The 12,779-nt window shown below is 44.5% G+C and overlaps 1 protein-coding gene across 1 annotated transcript in view; it reads right to left on the minus strand.

Moving 5' to 3' along the window:
* Positions 1-12,779, minus strand: part of LOC137355521 (mitochondrial import inner membrane translocase subunit Tim23-like) — a 51,450-nt gene that overhangs the window by 19,198 nt on the left and 19,473 nt on the right. Inside the window, exon 5 of the mRNA XM_068020764.1 lies at positions 6,479-6,537. Coding sequence (XP_067876865.1) covers positions 6,479-6,537 — 59 coding nt within the window. The remainder of the gene's footprint in view (positions 1-6,478; positions 6,538-12,779) is intronic.

Here is a 12,779-nt window from a genome sequence, read left to right on the forward strand (position 1 = left end):
GGAGATAGGCATCATCTGTCAGCCATGCACACCAGGAAGGTCCCAGATTCAATTCACACTCGTGTGGGCAGCTGATGTTAAGTTGAGACAGGGCTATCCAGCTTAACCCCATTTCCCACAGTCCTGTGAGCTACAGCACTTCAAGTGCATGTCTAAGGTTTTTTTTAAAATATGTGATGAGGATTTCTGCCTCTACCAACCTTTCAAATAGTGAGTTCCAGACCCCACCACCCTCTAGGTGAAAACATTTCTCCTAAACTTCTTCAACTCTTCTGCCAATTATGTTAAATCTAAACCCTCCGTTTATTGACATCTCTAATGGAAATAGAGTGGATAGGAAGGCCCTATCTAGGTCCCTCAATTTCATATATTTTAATTAGATCTCCCCTCAGCCTCCTCTGTTCCAAAGAAAACAACCCTAGCTTATCCAATTTTTCCTCATAGCTAAAATTTTCTATTACTGGCAACATCTACTGTGATCATATCCTTCCTGAAATGTGGTGACCAGACTGTATGCAGTACTCTAGCTGCGGTCCAACTAGTGTATTATACAATTCTAGCCTAACTTTCCTGCTCCTATATTCTGTGCCTTGGCTAATAAAGGAAAGTATCTCATATGCCATCTTAACCACCTCATCTACCTGCCCCGCTACCTTCAGGGATCTAGGACATGAACATAAAAAAGTCCCCTTGTTCCTCAACACTTCTTACTATCCACCATTTTTTGTGTATGCCCTTGTCTTGTTTGCCCTCCCCAAATGCATTAACTCACTTCTCTGGATTGAATTCCATTTGCCACTGTTCCGCCCATTTGAACAGTCAATTGATATGTTTCCGTAGTCTACAGCTTTCTTCCTCACTATTAACCAAACGGCCAATTTTTGGATCATCTGCAAACTTAAGTCATGCTGCTAAACTGAAGTCTAAATCATCGATATATACCACAAAAAGCAAGGGGCCCAGTACGGAGTCCTGCGGAATCCCAGCGGAAACAGTCTTCCAGTTACAAAAGCATCTGTCAATCGTAACCCTTTGCTTCCTACCACTGAGCCAATTTTGGATTCCACGGGCTTTTACTTTTTTGACCCATCTGCCATTTAGGAAATTGTCAAAACCATTGTTAAAATCCATGCAGACTACATCAAAATGCACTACCTTCATTGACCCTCCTTGTTATCACCTCAAAAAATTTCAGTTAAGTTCGTCAGAGACAACCTTCCCCTACAAATCCATGTTGACTGTCCTTGATTAGTTTGTGCCTCTCTAAATGACAATACTGTCCCTCCGAAGTTTTTCCAATAATTTTCCTACCACCGACTGACTGGCCTATAATTACTTGGTATATTCCTTTCTCCCTTTTTAAACAATGGTACAATTTTAGCAGCTGGCCGGCACCAGGTCTGTAGCCAGAGGGGATTGGAAAATGATGGTCAGAGCCTCTGCTATTTTCTCTTGCTTCTCTTGGCAGCCTGGGATACATTTAATCTAGAATAGAGGCTCAACCAATCCCCATCCACCAACACCCTCCTGTATCCTTCAACTTCCTCTAAATAAAAAGGTGTTGCTGAGTACCCGCATGGGTACTGCATTTTTGTGGAACATTCCTTCCAGTACATTGATGACTGTATTGGTGCCGCTTCCTGCTCTCGCCATGAACTGGAAAATTTCATTGACTTTTCTTTCCAATTTCCACCCTTCTCTCACTTTCATATAGTCCATCTCCAACTCTTCCCTTCCTTGACTGCTGTCTCCATTCTGGGGAATGGAGGCTACCAACAAATATTCAGTATAAGGCCACTGACTCCCATTGTTACCTGGGCTACATTTCCTCACACCCCACTTACTGCAAGGTCTCTATTCCATTCTCCCAGTTTCTCAGTCTCCGTTGCATCTGTTCAGACGATGCGATCTTCCATGCTAGCGTTTCCGATGTCTTCCTTTATCAACAACCGAGGATTTCCCCACCTCCTCCCCAACATGGTTAACAGGGCCCTCAACTGAGTCTGATCTTTTTCACACACTTCTGCTCTCACCCCTTCCTTTCTCCTCCCTTCCAGAACCATGATAGGGCTCCCCTTATCCTCACTATCCACCCCACTAGCCTCCGTATTCAACGGATTGTCCTCGGCCATTTCCACCACCTCCAGCGTGATGCCATCACCTTTCCCTCCCCTTTCAGTATTCCAATGGGACTGTTCCCTCCGCGACACCCTGGTCCACTCCTCTGTCATCCCCAATGCCCCCTTCCTTTCCAAACTCACCTTTCTATGCAAGCGCAGGAGATGCAACACTTGCCCTTTAACCTCCCCTCTTCATGCCATCCAAAGCTCCAAACACTCCAAGCGAACCAGCAATTAACTTGCAATTCTTTCAATTTAGTATACTGTGCTCGTCAATTGCAATGTGGTCTCCTCTACACCGGGGGGACCAAACGCAGACTGGTTGACCACTTTGCTGAACACCTCTGTTCATTCTGCAAGCACGACCTGAGTTTCCTGTCACCTGTCATTTTAAATCTCCACCTTGCTCCCACTCTGATCTTTCTGTCTTTGGCCTGCTGCAGTGTTCAAATGAAGCTCAAGGAACAGACTTCATCTTTCAAATGGGAACTCTGCAGCCTTCCAGATTCAACATTGAGCTTAATAATTTTACATCATAACCTCTGCCATTTTTTTCTTGTATGTTTTTGTTCGCTTTTCGCCCCCCTCATTTCTTTCTTTATCCCTTTACGTTCAGATGGCTGCTATCTTGCCATTCACAGCTCATCCAGACATCTTTTGTTTCTCTACTTTTCCCATTACCACTCCCTTTGTACCATGAATCCTTTTGCCATTTAATCTGTGCTGCCCCCAACCCCATCACAGACCTTCCCTTTTGTTCTTCTTTCTACCCTCCCCCTGCTTTCACTTGCTCAAAACCAATCACATTTCTAACTTTTGATAGTTATAAAGATCAGATTTGAAATGTTAATTGTTTTTGTCGCCACAGACGCTGACTAACTTGAATTTCCAGTATTTTCTGTCTTAGTTTCAGATTTCCAGCATCCACACTATTTTGTTTTTACCTTTCACCTACCTAGAACTGGTGGCTTACATGGTCACAGAACACTTTAGGCTAGGAACTGTTGGGGTTGGGGGTGGGTGGGAAAAAAGGCAGCAATTAGAATTCCACTCCTACTTGCGAGCTCCATGGGGAGTGAGCACTACTCCTTTGCATAGGGATAGGATTGGACTCAGCGGTGACAGGTACCTAATCACCACGTACAAAAACTCAGCACCTAAAGAATGTTCAACTCTCGGCCAGATAGTGGAGAGTGACTGCTACAGAGTCCAACACCAGGTGGCGGAGAGTGACGGCTACATGCGGAGCATTATTCCAAAAGGATTTGGCTCCATTTGGACAGGAATAAGTTTCAGTGCTAACTGAAAAACAGCTACATTTCTCCCCCTCAAAACGTGTGGGTTTTTTTGGGTTGGGGAAAAGAAGTGTGGAGAGGAGGGAGCAAAGGAATTATATGCAGCAAGGAGTAACATTCGTGCCACACAAGTGCCGGGCAAATGACCATCTCCAACAAGAGAGAATGTAACCATCACCCCTTGACATTCAACGGCATTACCATTGCTGAATCCCCCACTATCAACATCCTAGGGGCTACCATTGACCAGAAACTGAATTGGAGGAGCCATATAAATACCATGGCTACAAGAGCAGGTCAGAAGCTAGGAATCCTGAGGCGAGTAACTCACCTCCTGACTCCCCAAAGCCTGTTCACCATCTACAAGGCACAAGTCAGGAGTGTGATGGAATACTCTCCACTTACATAGAACATAGAACAGTACAGCACAGTACAGGCCCTTCGGCCCACGATGTTGTGCCGAACCTTTAACCTACTATAAGATCAAACTACCTACATACCCTTCATTCTATCATCATCCATGTACCTATCCAAGAGTCGCTTAAATGTCCCTAATGTATCTGCTTCTACTACCAGCGCTGGCAGTGCATTCCACACACCCACCACTCTCTGTGTAAAGAACCTACCTCTGACATCTCCCCGAAACCTTCCTCCAATCACCTTAAAATTATGCCCCCTGGTGATAGCCCTTTCCGCCCTGGGAAAAAGTCTCTGGCTATCCACTCTATCTATGCCTCTCATCATCTTGTACACCTCTATCAAGTCACCTCTCATCCTTCTTCGTTCCAATGAGAAAAACCCTAGCTCCCTCAACCTTTCTTCATAAGACATGCCCTCCAGTCCAGGCAGCATCCTGGTAAATCTCCTCTGCACCCTCTCTAAAGCTTCCACATCCTTCCTATAATGAGGCGACCAGAACTGAACACAATATTCCAAGTGTGGTCTAACCTCGCGGCTCTTAAACTCAATCCCCCTGTTAATGAAAGCCAACACACCATACGCCTTCTTAACAACCTTATCAACTTGGGTGGCAACTTTGAGCGATCTATGGACGTGGACCCCAAGATCCCTCTGTTCCTCCACACTACCAAGAATCCTGTCTTTAAGCCCGTATTCTGCATTCAAATTCGACCTTCCAAAATGAATCACTTCACACTTTTCCAGGTTGAACTCCATCTGCCACTTCTCAGCCCAGCTCTGCATCCTGTCAATGTCCCGTTGCAACCTACAACAGCCTTCCACACTATCCACAACTCCAGCAACCTTCGTGTCATCGACAAACTTGCTAACCCAGCCTTCCACTTCCTCATCCAAGTCATTTATAAAAATCACAAAGAGCAGAGGTCCCAGAACAGATCCCTGCGGAACACCACTGGTCACCGAGCTCCAGGCTGAATACTTTCCATCTACTACCACCCTCTGTCTTCTATGGGCCAGCCAATTCTGTATCCAGACAGCCAACTTTCCCTGTATCCCATGCCTCCTTACTTTCTGAATGAGCCTACCATGGGGAACCTTATCAAACGCCTTGCTAAAATCCATATACACCACATCCACTGCTCTTCCTTCATCAATGTGTTTGGTCACATCTTCAAAGAGTTCAATAAGGCTTGTGAGGCATGACCTGCCCCTCACAAAGCCATGCTGACTGTCTCTAATCAAATTATGCTTTTCCAAATAATCATAAATCCTGTCTCTCAGAATCCTCTCCAATAATTTGCCCACTACCGACGTAAGACTGACTGGTCTATTATTCCCAGGGTTATCCCTATTCCCTTTCTTGAACAAGTGAATAACATTTGCCACCCTCCAATCATCTGGTACTACTCCAGTGGACAGTGAGGACACAAAGATCATCGCCAAAGTCGCGGCAATCTCTTTCCTTGCTTCCCTTAATATCCTTGGGTATATCCCGTCTGGCCCCGGGGACTTATCTGTCCTCATGTCTTTCAAAATTTCCAGCACATCCTCCCTCTTAACATCAACCTGTTCGAGCATATCAGCCTGTTTCACGCTGTCCTCACAAACGACCAGGTCCCTCTCACTAGTGAATACTGAAGCAAAGTATTCATTTAGGACCTCCCCTACCTCCTCCGACTCCAGGCACAAGTTCCCTCCACTATCCCTGATCGGCCCTACCCTCACTCTGGCCATCCTCTTGTTCCTCGCATAAGTGCCTTGGGATTTTCCTTAATCCTACCTGCCAAGACTTTTTCATGTCCCCTTCTAGCTCTCCTAAGTCCATTCTTCAGTTCCTTCCTGGCTACCTTGTAACCCTCTAGAGCCCTGTCTGATCCTTGCTTCCTCAACCTTAAGTAAGCTTCCTTCTTCCTCTTGACTAGCTGTTCCACATCTCGTCATCCAAGGTTCCTTCACCCTACCATCCCTTCCTTGCCTCATCGGATGGGTGCAGCTCCAACAACACTCAAGAAGCTAGACACCATCCAGGACAAAGCAGCCAGCTTGATTGGCACCCCATCTACAAACATTCACTCCCTCCACCACCGATGCACAGTGGCAGCAGTGTGCACCATCTACAAGATGCACTGCAGCAATGCACCAAGGCTCCTTAGACAGCACCTTCCAAACTCACGACCTCTACCAACTAGAAGGACAAGGGTAGCAAATACACCACCTGCAAGTTCCCCTCCAAGTCACACACCATCCTGACTTTGAACTATATCGCTGTTCCTTCACTGTCGCTGGGTCAAAATCCTGGAACTCCCTTCCTAACAGCACTGTGAGTATACCTACCCCAAATGGACTGCAGTGGCTCAAGACGGCAACTCACCACCACCTTCTCAAGGGCAATTAGGGATGGGCAATAAATGCTGGCCTGGCCAGTGACACCCACATCCCATGAATGAATAAAAAAAAAAGATGATAGCGCTCAATAAAAACAGATTTGCTAACATCTTGAGGAAAAACGTTCTCTTTCTGGGCTATTTGAGGTGAAAGGTTCGACCAATAATCTTTAGCATACTGAATTACTAATCAATTTTCAGAATACTTCACACAATGTCTGAAATGACTACTCACAAAAGTGAATGCATGAACACTTACCCAAGGAGCCGAGTGTGTTGGCCCACAGAGCTCCCTGTCTTGTGACCATGTTCAGGATTCTGCAAAATAAGACAAGACATTTTAACTTGGTGTTTAAACATTCAAACAAGCATTCAATGTACAATTATATACATTTTTTGAATTGTTCGCCAGAGCTGGCGGGCAGCCATAAAGGCGGGGCTAAAGTATGGCGAGTCAAAGAGACTTAGCAGTTGGCAGGAAAAAAGACAAAGGCGCAAGGGGAGAGCCAACTGTGTAACAGCCCCGTCAAACAAATTTTTCTGCAGCACCTGTGGAAGAGCCTGTCACTCTAGAATTGGCCTTTATAGCCACTCCAGGCGCTGCTCAACACACCACTGACCACCTCCAGGCGCTTACCCATTGTCTCTCGAGATAAGGAGGCCAAAGAAGAAGAACTTCTATAGCACACAAACTTAGCAAGACCTTCCAAAGCCCTTTGGAAAGTGAAGGGGCGGGCCCAGTTGAGAGCAGGAGTTAAGGGGAAGTGATTTGAAGTGCAGCCAGTTTGATTTTAGCAACTCCTGAAGAAGATCTCGAAACGTAGCAAGGCCGGGGAGATTAGTGCCGAAAATTCCAGGGCTGGAGTGGGAGAGGCCAAATGTACAGTGGAGGAGCAGAGTGTTAAATTGAGGGGGAAGGATGGACCAAGTCTGTGGGAGGGGTGTAAATGAGGATGAGGATTTTGAAATGAATGTCCTGGAACATGGGGTGCCAGTGGAGGCCAGGGCTAATAGTTGAGCAGAGCTCAGTGAGGAGTTGGGCCTGGGCAACACAGCGCACTGGAGATATATGTAACAAATCTTCAAAAGGATAAACCAGGCACGTATTGCAAGGTTCCATGAACAGCGACTTCTAAATGGTTCCAAAGGTAGCCGTAAAGCTTTCAGCAACCATTAATCTGCTAGACTGAATACTCCAAACTGACCACAGTAAATATTTACACTATTGATGGCAGGCATGGCACAGCAATTAATAAAGCTGATACATACAGATCACAAAGACTTGCAGGTTGATAGGTTAATTGGCCATCATAAATTGCCCCTAGTATAGGTAGGTGGTAGGGAAATATATAGGGACAGGTGGGGATGTGATCGGAATACGGGATTAGTGTAGGATTAGTATAAATGGGTGGTTGATGGTCGGCACAGACTCGGTGGGCCGAAGGGCCTGTTAAAGTGCTGTATCTCTAAAACTAAAAACTAAACAATAATAAAGGGTTGAAGAACTATTTCAAAAGTTAGGAGTACTTAGGGAATTAAGGCAGAAATATTTCACACAAAGATAACAAATAAATGGAATAAGTTATCAAGGAACATCATTGAAGCAAACATTAAAAATGGGTTCAAGAGGCAACTAAACAGGATTCTGGAGAAAGTGGGAATGGAGGGATATGGTGGGAAGCTTGGATTGAGCTTAAATCACAAAAGGGCAGGCTTACTGGGATCAAAGGCCTCCTCCTAGTTCTAAAATTTCCTGCGCTCCCAGTTACAAATCAACTGGAGCGTTACAGACACAATTCTTGCCACAGCTCAATAGGCCACATGGCATTGAAACACTCCAGCCTATTACAAGGATATTCTGCAAACAAAAATGAGCTCACTGAACCATAATATTTCTTCCTGCAATAGCAAACTCCATAAGAATTAGGTATCTGAAAATGATAATTAAAAGGGGAACTACAAATGCTGAAACATCACATCAATGTTTTTGTTTAAATAATAAGCATTTGATAGCGAGAGAATGGACTTGAGAATATATGAAGCCAAATTAAAATCTATAGCTACAGTTAATAAATCTATTCATTTTACACAGCAGTTAAATAAATGTCAAAGTAAATAAAAGGAGTATACAATGCAAGATTCAGAATCAACTTTTAAAGAACCACAAGAATAGCTCTCACCAGTGATCAGAAAACTGAGTTACATTTGGAATCACAAGGTAAGACAGACACTTCAAGTATGCACCTAACCCCATCCGTAACCAGAATCCACACATGTATTTTCCAATAGGAGCTACTGGAAAGAGACAGATCAGGTGTAGGATCATCGCTAATTATTCCCCGCTTTAGCCAGTGGCTAACTGCAACACCCCTCAGATAATAATCAGCTAATTCAGCCCCAATCACGGATCAAACCGAGAACCTTCCTAATCTGTGTGGTATACCAGGTCATAGTCAAGATTTTAGTATGTTCATAGATCCATGGTTGCACTTTCATGTTACGCCCATTTGAACTATGAGAAACATCCGTACTGTCTGGAGAGCAACGTGAGGGTAAAGTATTGGTAGTGGGAGCAATTTCAGATGGCCCAAGAAGTATTTTAGCTTAAGTCTGCTTTTTTTCCTCCCCCATTGTGCGTTAGTACCACACCAAAATGGTAAATAAGTGAGTGATGACATTGGACACACATCTACAGGCATGACTGAAATATGCCTCTTCGCCTGAACACTACTTGTTGTATGAGAATGTAGGGGGAAACTTTGATGCAACTGATTCCATTACACAACAGAAGCAGTTGGGGGTGGGGGCATTTTATAATCATGCATATTCCCCTTTTTGTATAATTTTTAGTGGTCTGTAGTAGCCCCTATAAGCACTGCTGATTAGACTGCTCAACAGAAACTACCAATGGGCAGAGCATACATTGGCACCCAACCCACCCACTGCTACCTCAACATTACATTTTAGTCCTATTGCCATCATAAAAATTGAGGGGCATCAACAGTCAGGAATTCCATAGGTGCAGTTTAGAGCAACTCTTGAATAGCATATTATGGAGAATATATAATAAATTGGATTTCAAATGTGGTAGTGACTGACTCAGTATCAAATTAGGCATGAACAAAAATAGGGCGGCACAGTGGTTAGCACGCAGCCTCACAGCTCCAGCGACCCGGGTTCAATTCTGGGTACTGCCTGTGTGGAGTTTGCAAGTTCTCCCTGTGTCTGCGTGGGTTTCCTCCGGGTGCTCCGGTTTCCTCCCACATGCCAAAAGACTTGCAGGTTGATAGGTAAATTGGCCATTATAAATTACCCCTCGTATAGGTAGGTGGTAGGAAAATATAGGGACAAGTGGGGATGTGGTAGAAATATGGAATTAGTGTAGGATTGGGATAAATGCAATGAATTTGGCCTAACCATCAGCCTCAAGAAAACGAACATCATGGGGCAGGATGTCAGAAATGCTCCATCCATCAATATTGGCGACCACGCTCTGGAAGTGGTCCAAGAGTTCACCTACCTAGGCTCAACTATCACCAGTAACCTGTCTCTAGATGCAGAAATCAACAAGCGCATGGGTAAGGCTTCCACTGCTATGTTCAGACTGGCCAAGAGAGTGTGGGAAAATGGCGCACTGACACGGAACACAAAAGTCCGAGTGTATCAGGCCTGTGTCCTCAGTACCTTGCTCTACGGCAGCGAGGCCTGGACAACGTATGCCAGCCAAGAGCGACGTCTCAATTCATTCCATCTTCGCTGCCTTCGGAGAATACTTGGCATCAGGTGGCAGGACTATATCTCCAACACAGAAGTCCTCGAAGCGGCCAACACCCCCAGCTTATACACACTACTGAGTCAGCGGCGCTTGAGATGGCTTGGCCATGTGAGCCGCATGGAAGATGGCAGGATCCCCAAAGACACATTGTACAGCGAGCTCGCCACTGGTATCAGACCCACCGGCCGTCCATGTCTCCGTTATAAAGACGTCTGCAAACGCGACATGAAATCGTGTGACATTGATCACAAGTCGTGGGAGTCAGTTGCCAGCATTCGCCAGAGCTGGCGGGCAGCCATAAAGACAGGGCTAAATTGTGGCGAGTCGAAGAGACTTAGTAGTTGGCAGGAAAAAAGACAGAGGCGCAAGGGGAGAGCCAACTGTGCAACAGCCCCAACAAACAAATTTCTCTGCAGCACCTGTGGAAGAGCCTGTCACTCCAGAATTGGCCTTTATAGCCACTCCAGGCGCTGCTTCACAAACCACTGACCACCTCCAGGCGCATATCCATTGTCTCTCGAGATAAGGAGGCCCAAAAGAAGGGATAAATGGGTGGTTGATGGTCAGCACAGACTCGGTGGGCCGAAGGGCCTGTTTCTGTGCTGTATGTCTAAATAAATAAAAATGTAGATCAAAAATACACAATGGAGAACTACTGTGCAAACAGAATACTACCCACCCAAAAACTTCTAAGGCATTCTAGGTACATGGCAGCCCATTATCATTTTTTGACACTGAAAAACAGTCCTCCCAGACAGGTTAATGGTGTCATGGCTAATTTTAAGGACTCAACAGGTCAGGATCCAAAAGTATAATTTACTCAGATGGATATGCAAGATCCACTTGAGGATGATAACAGTCCACTTTCTTTATTAGGCCAGTAGTGGCAGAAACTAGGCAGTGCAGCTTCTCCAATGAATCACAGAATCATACAGCACAGAAAGTCCATTGTGGCTGTGCCGGCTCTTTGAAACAGCTACCCAATTAGTCACACTCTCCTGCTCGTTCCCCATAACCCTGGAAATGTCTCCTTTGAGTGTATAATCGGATTCCATTTTGAAAGTTATTACTGAATCTGCTTCCATCACCCTCTCAAGCAGTACATTCTAGATCATACAACTCAGCTCAACAAAAAATAAATTCTCAATTTTTTGTCAAATAACTCATAGACTGACACTCCTGTCAGTCTAAACTGTTACTCCCCATTTACTGCATCAAAATACCTCAATTTTGAGCACCTCTATTAAATCTCCTATTAATTTTCTCTGCTCGAAGGACAGCAATTCCAGTTTCTCGACGTCATTAAGTCCCTCATCCCTGGTACCATTCTGTAAATCACTTCATCCTCTTTAAGGCCTTGCCATCTTTTCTAACATGTGGTGCCCAGAATTGAACACAATACTCTGAGGTCGACTCGGTGATTTACAAGTTTCTTGCTTTGTACTCTTATGGCTTTATTTATATTGCCCAGGATCCTGTTTTTAACAGGTTGCCTTTGTAACAGCCTGATGAACTGGTCCTGTTACCTTCAAGATTTGAGAGTGTGAACCCCAGGTCTCTGTTCCTACACCCCCATTAAAATTGTACCATTTAATTTATATTAGCTCTCCTCACTCTTCCCCCCACAATGCATCACTTCATGCTTCTTAGCATTAAATTTCATCTGCCATGTGTCTGCCCATTTTACCAGCCGGTCTGTCCTCCTGCTAATTTCCTTCTCACTGTTCACTACAGTTCCAAGTTTTGTGTCATAAGTGGTTTGTGAGGACTAACATTTTTCCAGGTCCCAGTATTTGGAACCTGCAAAATTAATGAGATTTATTTTCAAGTTTAAAAGGATGATTTAAACATCTTGTGCCTAACATTGTCAGTGATCAAATGTAGATCCTAATGACAAAGAAGCTGCCAATTCAGCAACACTACAAGAACACGAGGACTAGGGGTGGAAACAAGCTCTGCCACAACTTCCTTCTGTTTTGGATAGAAACTAAAGCCCTCAAAATCCATTTGCTCCTTCCTCATATGTTTATTATTTATAGTTTGAATCACAGCTCCAATGCCCACATACTGCCCCCCACAGCACAAACAACTAAAAGGGCAAGCAGGCAAATAGCACTGGTCTTTTCAGATTCTCAGCTAGCCTACAAGGTATGAATACAAACAAGCTCAATCTCAGTCTTTTCTTCACTCAGGTATCTGGACTCTCTCACGTACGTACACTGTGGAGATACCATGTAGGGTACACTACACTATACAATGTAGGACCTCAGTACAATCCTCAACTCTAAATGGAACAGACAGAAGTTGAAGTACTAAGACTAAGGCTAAACATCTCAATTACTGTTCTTACACAGGCTATGAAAATGAACAGGAAACACTAGTTATTTTAAAGGTGGAAAAACCAGGCTAGCTTGACTCAGTTAGTTTAAGACACTCACCCGAGTCAGGTTGTAGGGTTGAGCAAAAATAGACGAAGGAACGAGACCCTGATTAGAAAATGCATTGCAAGTACACACTCGGGCCTCAGAGTCAGAAGGTTGTATGTTCAACAGAATTTGGATCATACAATCTAGACTAATACTGTGTGGTAATGAGAGTATGCTGCATTGCTGCAATGTTAAACAGAGGACAAGCTTGCCTGTTACCGTGGTTTAAGTGGACATTAAATATCCCACAGCACTTCTGGAAGAGCAGAGAATTATTCCCCTGTCCCGGCCAACATATTTCCTTCAACTAACATTAAATGCCCATTTATCTCTGGCATTTGTGGGATTTTGATAAATGT

Source organism: Heterodontus francisci, chromosome 42 (genome assembly GCF_036365525.1).
Source record: "Heterodontus francisci isolate sHetFra1 chromosome 42, sHetFra1.hap1, whole genome shotgun sequence".
NCBI classification, from domain to species: Eukaryota; Metazoa; Chordata; class Chondrichthyes; order Heterodontiformes; family Heterodontidae; genus Heterodontus; species Heterodontus francisci.